An 8,965-nucleotide genomic window follows, 5' to 3' on the forward strand; every position below is an offset into this window, starting at 1 on the left:
ACAGAGGTGCTGGATGCAGAAATTCATGGGGATGCAGTGTTTCATGGAGATGCAGAGATCTACCTGCAGCCCCTGGAGGAGCCCCTGCCAGAGCAGGGTGATGCCTTAGAGGAGGCACTGACCCCATGGGAGACCCATGGACAGAGGGGCCACCCTGTGGCAGTGACCCACTGGAGTGATTTATGATGATAGTCTATTCCATTATCCTCTTCTTTATGCCCAAAAATGGTTGTTCTGTCTGTAAGGCCCGGGACCGCCTGCATTTGGTGCTGGAGAGGGAGGGAGCTTTAGGCTTTTTGGAAGGCATTTTCAAAGCCTCATGGCCCAGGTGTTCCATGGCACAGTGTGGTTTGGTTTTGCTTGTCTAGCTTGGATTCATTGGCCCAGGCAAAAACCTTTTCCCTCCCCTGGCTTGGAGAAGCTGCATTCTTTCAGTCTTTCTCTCCCTGAGTAGCGAGAGAAGTCCAGGGGGAGGAAGTGACCATGGCTCCCATTCCTGACACTCCCTGCACTCTTGGGGGGAAGGAGGGAGGCGTGGGGGAAGGTGTTTTGAAGGTTCTTCTTCTCATTCTCCTGCTCTAATTTTGTCAGTGTAATCAGTTCAGTTAATGTCTCTAATTAGAGCCAGTTTTGCCCGTGATGGTGTTKKGTGAGGGATTTCTTCTGGTCCTTACGTCAACCCGGGAACCCTTGGTTCAGTTTTCTCCCCTATATGGCTACAGGGAGCAGGGATAGAATGTCTTTGGTGGGTGCCTGGCATTGGGTCAGCATCACCTCTTACCATGGACACACCTGAAATCCAGCATACCTGGACGCCCCATTTTTGGGCACAACTGAGTTCCCACCTACCCAGCACCCCAAGGATCCCCCATAAAACCCCTACCCGGGGCTACAGTGTCCCTAAAAGCCCTCAGTCAATCTGCAGCCAATCAGACCACGATGAATGAATGGTGCATCACTTGCCAGGAGGAGCCTCAGGAAAAGGGTCCCAAACTGCCCTCAGCCAATCAGAGCACGCAGCACTGCTGACCCCACTGGTCCAGACTGGTGCTCCCAAGACAGTGTGGCTGCTTTGGGGTGTCAGCACCTGCCCAGCACTGGCCATGGGGCGTGTGGCAGCMCTGGGGCCGTACTGGKRRCACTGGTGATGTTGGAGCCTCCSTGGCTGCAGGAGCAGAGCTCTTATGTGAGTGGAGGGGTTTGGGGGGCAGGACACAGTGAGAAATGGGGAGAAGGGGAAAAGGATATGGTGGGACCCCCAAACTGAGTTGAGGGAAAGTGAGATCCCCAAAGGAAGTGCAGGAAAGGAGCTGAGGATTGGGAGAAGATGAGAAAGGTGAGGGAGGGTGGAGAAGTGGGGAAAAGTGGAGGTTGGGACCCCAAAACTGAGCATGAGGGGGCTGTGGATTTGAGGAATTGTGTGAAAAGTGGTGGGAAAGGGGGGAAAGCTGAGACTGGGACCCCCAAACTAATGTGGGGGCAGCTGGCAATGGGTGGTGCAATGGGAAAGGATGGGGCTAAATAGGGAGAAGGAATGAAAAGAGGAAGTGGGACTTGAGGGCAAGAGGGTCCCATGGTGGCCGTGGGGCACAGGGGTGTGGATTGGGGATCTGGGTTGGCCCCCAGACATCTTGGCTTGCTGGGGGTGCTGGGGGGACACCCCTTGTCCTGTCCCTGCACACACAGGGGTGTTCCAGTTCCGGATAAAGCACTAGTGTCACTTCATTAATGGCAACAACCAAGCAAGGTTCGTAGAGAAGCTCATCTATAACCAGTACACAATCTTCAACACAATGTCGAGCTGTTTGTGGGGGATGCCCCATATGGGGAAAAGATTGCCAGGTACTGGAGCCCTTACTCGGAATACATGGAGTGAAAATGGGCTGAGATGGACAGGCAGTGCCTAGTCCAACTGTGGTGTTCAGTGTGGACTGCAGAGGTGAGCGTGGGGCAGTGTGTCCCCTTGGCCCCTCCCCTGGGAATGACCCTGGAGCCCCTCAAAACTTCTCTGGGAAAAACCCCAGTGTCCTCAGACCTCTTTGTACCCATGCCTGTAGTCTTTTGCCCCCTCCCAGTGTCCCAGGGCTCTCTGACTTCATCCCAGTCTCTCCCAGTGTCCTCCCAATCCATCCCAGACCCTCCCAATCCTTCCCATTACCTCTGCCAGTCCATTCCCAATCCATTCTCAATTCCTCCCAGATGTTTACCTTTTCTCTCTGTGCTCTCCCACCCCCACAGCCCTCTACCCTCTCTCTTTCCAAGCATTCCCTCCCTGTCCATTCCCAGTCCCTCTCAATGCCACACCAGCCTTCCCTGCTCTCTCCCAGTGCCCCCCAGTGTGTCCATCTCACTGGTGCCCTCGAGCTCCCAGCCTGGCCCCAGCCAGCTGCTCTGCTCCGTGATGGATTTCTACCCTGCCCAGGGGCAGCTGAGGTGGTTCCAGGGCCAGCAGGAGCTGTCAAGGCATGTGGTGGCCACCAATGTTGTCCCTGATGGGGACTGGACCCACCAGCTCCTGGTGCTGCTGGAAACCACTCCCGTGGGGTCACCTCCCCTGCCCGGTGGAGCACGTCAGCCTGGAGCAGCCCTGAGCTGGAACTGGGGTAGACTCTGGCCCCCACTGTGCCCAGGGGAATAGGGGAGTGTGTCAGGGACCAAAGATGTGTCTAAGGCCCTGCCATATTTGGTCCGCTGTTGTGCACGTCAACAAGATACTGTAGAAAAAGATCTTATTGTTTGTTGGTAGGATTCTAACCTTCAGAAATGAAGCTATGTATCGGTCACCTGGTGGGATTCATCCTATGAAAACAATACACAATAAGCTGTTGTCAGCATGGAGGTGTTACCATGGGCTGGTTTGACCTCATCTCAAGCATTGGCCCAGCATGAGATGATGTCAGAATTGGCCACTCCTGAGGAGGAGATAKAAGGTGTGGTCCTGGGCWGGAGGGTGCAGATGCCATGATGCTCACCATTTGCATCCAGGGAACACCCTGAAGGTGCACTACTGTCTGTCCCACCCATTTTGGTTCAGAAGCCATGCTCCATCTCCTCCTGCTGCTCTTTGGCTTCTCCAGAATCCAGGGGYTGGTATGCATTTATTGCTAATGCAACTAATAAAATTGATTTGCTTTGCAGTTCTAAGTGTGTTGTGAGTTTTTGTGCATGGGCATCCTCACAAACAYGTAACATTCTTGGCAACAAGGSTGGGATGCTCAAAAGCACAAAAAAGCTTGACAGTGTTTTGAGTGTGTATGTGTAACTAACACTGTTTTAGGTGTAAAAACAAACAAAAACAAAGCAAACCAGGGCTTGAGGCAGTGAAGCACACAGCTGCACCAAGAAATGCTGTTCATGTGTGTGTGTCTGCTAACAAGCTGAAGTAGAGTTGAATTTATAAATCTGGTCTGTAAGAGCATGGGGTTGTTGGCATGGAGTTGACCTAGTGTGTGTTTGAAAAAAAATCACCGAAACAAACCATGGCTTAGGCAGTGAGGCGTGTAGCTTCACCAAGAGGAGCTGTTTGAATGTTTGAAAAACAGGGCTTGGGCAGTGGGGCRYRTAGCTGTGCCAAGATGTGCTKTTTGTGTTTTTAAAAAACAGGGCTTGGGCAGTGGGGCACGTGGCTACACCAAGAGGTGCTGTTTGTGTGAATCTGTGCACTTTCCTGGCTAATGGAGCATGCAGCTGAACCAGGGCAGTTTGCTCTGAGATCAGTGGGTGTTGCACCAGGGGTGTGGGATGCACCTGCAAACAGGGCTCAGTCAGGGAGGTGTAGGGCTGCACCAAGAGAGTGCAGCGTGTCACTGATCTGAGAAACGCTGTTCTGCGTGTGGTGTATGAAAAGTCAAAGTTTAAATCAGAGTACCCAGTTACATGTGAAAGTTTAACAGTATTTGTGTGTTAGGYGTCATTAGTGTCATACAGTTGTCATAGCACAGTAAACTGTGTAAACATAGCTTAAAAAAATTTAAAATTAAGTTAGCAAAAACCCTTAGTCCTTTGTGTTTGTGATGTCATTGGATAATACTAATAGAACAGAGTCATCCTTACTGTTTCTGTTGGCTTCCTCAAAACATTGTGCAATTGAAATGATAATAATATATCAAAAAAGGAGCCGCAGGCCATATCTCCTTCAGTAAAGTAACCAAAGTGAATTTAGGAGCTGTAAAATAGATTATTACAATAAATAAAACCTTGTACAGATATTGCACCTGAGCCATGGGGGGCCAAAAGTCCTGTGGAAATATTAAAGTACTGAAGTAAAATTCTGCAGACTTCTAAGGCACAGTCTAAAAACCAGCTGAAAAAGCTGGGGCTGCTAGCGCAAAAGCTCTCACAAGWCTAAAGCTTGGCTGCTGGTTAGCAAAGTTAAGTAATTCTACCAGCATAGTTATATCTAATTTATTAATTGATGCAAATAACATTAGACAGGCATTTGACAGCATTAGACAGGAATTGCTGCAAAATCAGGCAGCAATTGATTTCTTGCTTTTAGTAAGAAATACTAACATGGGCATAAATGTAAAAATTTTRGTAAGTTTTGTTGTATAAACTTAAGTGACCAGTCTAGCTCTGTCCATGCACAGCTACAAAAAAATCCAGACACTCACTAAACATSTTAAAAAACCCACCAACTAAAATCCATTTACTGAATGGGCATAAGGGTGGAATGAGTTAAAAAATAAATTAGTATTGCTTTGTGTCTTTAGCATTACATTTTTATGTATACTCTGTTATATGCCTTGTTTCATATCTGTAACATAATCTTATATGGACAGTATGTTCCATCACATTATTGTTCGTGTAGTGAAATATCTACGTGTTCCCACTGTGGACCACATGGTGCCRTGTGTCAGGGACTAAAGATGTGTCTAAGGGCCCTGCCATGTTTGGTCTGCTGTTGTGCATCAACAAGATACTGTAGAAGAAGATCTTATTGTTAGTTGGTAGGATTCTAACCTTCAGAAATGAAACTGTATTGATCAGCTGGTKGGATTCATCCTGTGAGAGGGGGACAATACACAATGAGCTGTTGGTGGCATGGAGGTGTTACCAYGGGCTGGTTTGACCTCATCTCATGCGTTGGCCCCGTGTGAGATGAAGCTGGAACTGGCCACTCCTGAGGAGGGCATGTAAGATGTGGTCCTGGGCTGGAGGGTGCAGGCCAACCCTGCCCCCTCTTTCCCAGCCTCTTCTGCCCAAAGACCTCTGCAACCCAACACTCTCACACTTTGTTTTTTCCCCCAAAACAGGACTGTTCATTCTTCAACCTTGAACAGGTGGAGGAGAAGGCTGTGAGGAAGAGGAAGATGCCCCRGGAGACCCAGGCAGGTGAGGAGGAAGTCACTGGCCATTTCTCCCTCTCTTCTGCTCCATCTGCCAGCCCAGCATCACCCCTGTCTGCAGGAAAACCCCATTGCTGATGCCATCCTGCCGGGGACGGACTGGGGGGAATCTCCTTCCCCTTCCCTCTGGCACGGAGGTAAATACTTCCTTCTACTTGTCCTTCCTCCCCCAGGCACTGAGCTGCAGACAGAGACCAGGAAGGACAAATCCTCCCGGCAGAACCTCGTGGAAGAGGCTATTTTGAGCAGCTCTATGGTGCAGGAATTCAACAAGGAGGAAAAGCCACAGAGATCCCACACGAGGAGGGGCTGCAAACCCAGTCCAGGGAGATCTGAGGAGGCAAGTCCCCCCCAGTGCCAGGAAAGCCTCTGGACCTCCGAGCTGATGGTCCAGCAGCAGCTTCATCCCAAGGAGAAGCCCTACCAGTGCTTGGAATGTGGAAAGAGCTTCAGCCAGAGCTCCAGCCTGATCTGCCACCAGAAGATCCACACTAGGGAACGGTCCTACCAGTGCTTGGAATGCGGTAAGTGCTTCATCCTCCACTCCCACCTGATCCACCACCAGAAGACCCACGCTGGGGAAGGGCCCCACCAGTGCATGGAATGTGGGAAGAGCTTCAGGTGGAGTTCCTGCCTGATCCGCCATCGGATCATCCACACGGAGGAACAGCCCTACAAGTGTAGGGAATGTGGAAAAGGTTTCAGTGACTGCTTCAACCTGATCCACCACCAGAACATCCACTCTGGAGAGAGGSCCTACAAGGGTCCTGAGTGTGGGAGGAGCTTTTCTTGCAGCTCTGTCCTGACCTCACACCAACAGACCCACCAGTAAGGGAAGCCCTATGARTACTCCAACTRTGAGCAGAGCATCATCTGCTGCTCMAACTTCATCAACMATTGSAGGACCCACATTGAATGATCCAYAGTGACCTGCACAGGGCAGAGAGCAGGTGATTGTGGTGATCCATTCCAGGTATTTCACATTAGGCAGTGTATTGGGTTTGTGTGGCCAGAGGCTGTATTGGGTTTTGGTTGGGGAGGCTGGTTTTGGTTATKAATGTGGTTAGTGAAGGGATCCGAACAAAACAATGATGTACTTAGAGATAAGCCTGTTCATTACATAAATGATAAACAAATAACAAACAAATGTAGGAATAAGCTATAAGGTAACAGAAATAAGCATAGAAAGGCAGYGCATCAAGTTATTACTACAGACTACAAGCAATTAAGAAAAGATACATCACCAATTACCCTAATACCTGGTTACCATCACCCTGGTCCCTGCTTCAGCTGGGGAGCCTAATTTCAGCAAAGGACTGGGGAAACCCTCCCAGTAATAGGGAAATCCCCTGTTTTCCAAAAATTRCATCTTTTGTTTTGAAAAAGTACATATGTTTGCAAGTTCACACAGTGGTCATCTTTGGTTCAGCCTCCACACAGGGCCTATCTACCAGATGATTTGGTAGCTCTGTGTAACATCAAGTTCAYCAATATGGCACAGAGGTTCTGTCTATCAATCTTACTTTATACCAAATAAAGCAATTAAATGTTGTCATTAGTATGATTATTATAAACACAATTAAGATAGGGTGTACCAATATGTTTAATGCTTTGGTGGTTGAATGTCCAGAAAAARTGTCCCACTAATGATGGACAGTTTCCCATTCAATTTGGCCAGACAATGATAGCAGTTTGTCTCCTATGATGACAGTATTCATTTGACATTCTGCTAGAGTTTTTATTTCATATTGACAAATAATTTTTTCATATGTTCTGGGGTCTTTAACAAGGTTTTAAGTTTATACATCTGTAGAAATGTTTAGATATTTGGACACCAATGCATAGTTACTTGCTCATTTACGTCAGGCCAAAATAAATATGTCTGATTTTGCCAAACTAGATGTGTAGCATTTCCTAAGCACCCTAAAAGGAATAATTAAGTTGTACATTTGCATGGTTTGTTCATCATTTGTGACAATATGCATTTGTTGCAGTCCTGTTTCAATAAACATCTGGAAGGAAGAAGGTTATTATGATCCCTGTCTCCAAAAACATTGTTTGACACTGTGCTGCATAAATGTGGATTATCAGTTCTGTTTGTCACTACAAATCCCAGTGAAACTTGGTAACCAATATTCAGGCACAAAAGGAGAGTTTTCTCCAAAGATTACAAGCATTACTACAACTTTATATGTAATTTGGATATTACTGTTATAATTAATTATTTGTCTATAAGTCAGCATAAATCAGTTTGTGTGGTCCRTTGTATCTAGTGCTGTGTGGGAATAGACATTTCAAATATTGATCACCAAAGCAGTTCATTATTTCTCATTAGATCCTTTTGGGCCTTGTTTCTCTGTATAAGAAAATACCATGATTGCAAGGTATATTCARTCCAGTTCATTACTCACGCAAAATTTTGATCAGCTTGAAACTGCTCTCATTCTGTCCCGTGGAACAATGGCAAGACTTCAGTATCATATTGTAGTGTTTGTGGTTGGGGTTTGAGTGTGGACCCCCGTCAGCACCCCCCAACCCCGCCAGTACCGGGCGATCCCCGCACGCCCCGGGGACCCCGCTCCTCGCCCACCGCACTCGCCCCAAAGAAATGTAATCTCCAGAGACCCCCAATATCCCACCAAGGGACATTTGCGGCTCAGCCTTGAAGTCCTRCAAGCTAAAAATATCCTACTCTGCCCAAAAGGAGTCCCAGGGATAGCCCAAGATATTTGGGCCRAGTTCCTCTTCCCCGGTTACCTGCGGAATGCACGGAGGGCGCAGATGAGGCGCAGGTGGGATCCAGGTGAGGGGTGCCTGAAGCAGCTCCTTCTGCACTGCCCTGGGTGTCTGCAGAGCTGTTCTTCCCTTGGGATCTAGTGTTTTAAGGTAATTTAAAGAATTAAATTACCTTTTAAAGAATTAAATTACCAGCCAATCTATCAGGAAAAACAGGCCTCATATTAAAACGACACTATGAAAAAGTGCCTTGGCAAGGTTCACTCTGCCACTTACTGGAAGCTTAAACAGCAAACAAAAATAAAAAAATCAATCAATTCAAATGGAAATAAACCCAAACACATTTTTTTTTTTGATGCTGGGGACAATCAGAAGAGCAGAAGAGAGAAAAAGAAAAAGTTAAGGATGAAAAGGAATTTGGAAGACCCTACAGTTGAGTCTACAAGGGTCAGAGTAAACCCCTGTGCTGAACTGAGCCTGGACTTGATCAACAGTTTATGCTCATAGACCCAACAGCACTTAAGTTAAACTTATCAGCACTTAACTGTAACTTGTTAAATAACTTCACATAGAATTTACCATAAGAGGAACTTATTCACAGGCCTGACTGACTTACCAATCTAAGGTACTTCAGACTCAAAGARAGCAGCATTCCCATGACATTTGCTATGGCAGATTGACCTTCACACACACACACATGGACAGAAGGAGTCTGTACAGATCCCTGKGGGAAATTSCCCCGGRATCCAGTGGAATTCTCMCATCGGGTGCTTTTGCATCTCCCCACGGGCGCAGGGCGGAGCCTCGAGGAGTGGGGGAGGCTCTGCCCAGGACCCATCTTGGTTTGGGGCTCCCCGAGTGCAGCAAACGGGAGAGTTCCC

The 8,965-nt window shown here is 47.7% G+C and overlaps 2 protein-coding genes across 2 annotated transcripts in view; both read left to right on the forward strand.

The window, feature by feature from the left end:
- LOC130587011 (zinc finger protein 883-like) overlaps positions 1-6,180 on the forward strand; it is a 21,793-nt gene extending 15,613 nt beyond the window's left edge. Inside the window, exon 6 of the mRNA XM_057387962.1 lies at positions 5,761-6,180. Within this exon, the coding sequence (XP_057243945.1) occupies positions 5,761-6,180 (420 nt within the window). The remainder of the gene's footprint in view (positions 1-5,760) is intronic.
- Positions 1,328-5,684, forward strand: LOC130587010 (HLA class II histocompatibility antigen, DQ beta 1 chain-like). The gene is given in 7 exon segments (XM_057387960.1): positions 1,328-1,336; positions 1,716-1,788; positions 1,791-1,872; positions 1,926-1,939; positions 2,328-2,539; positions 5,256-5,334; positions 5,611-5,684. Coding segments are annotated over 7 exon segments (543 nt in total).
- Positions 6,181-8,965: the final 2,785 nt, after the last annotated feature.

The sequence above is a fragment of the Malurus melanocephalus genome, unplaced genomic scaffold, assembly GCF_030028575.1.
Source record: "Malurus melanocephalus ecotype Western Australia unplaced genomic scaffold, MMel_1.1 scaffold_1458, whole genome shotgun sequence".
NCBI lineage: Eukaryota > Metazoa > Chordata > Aves > Passeriformes > Maluridae > Malurus > Malurus melanocephalus.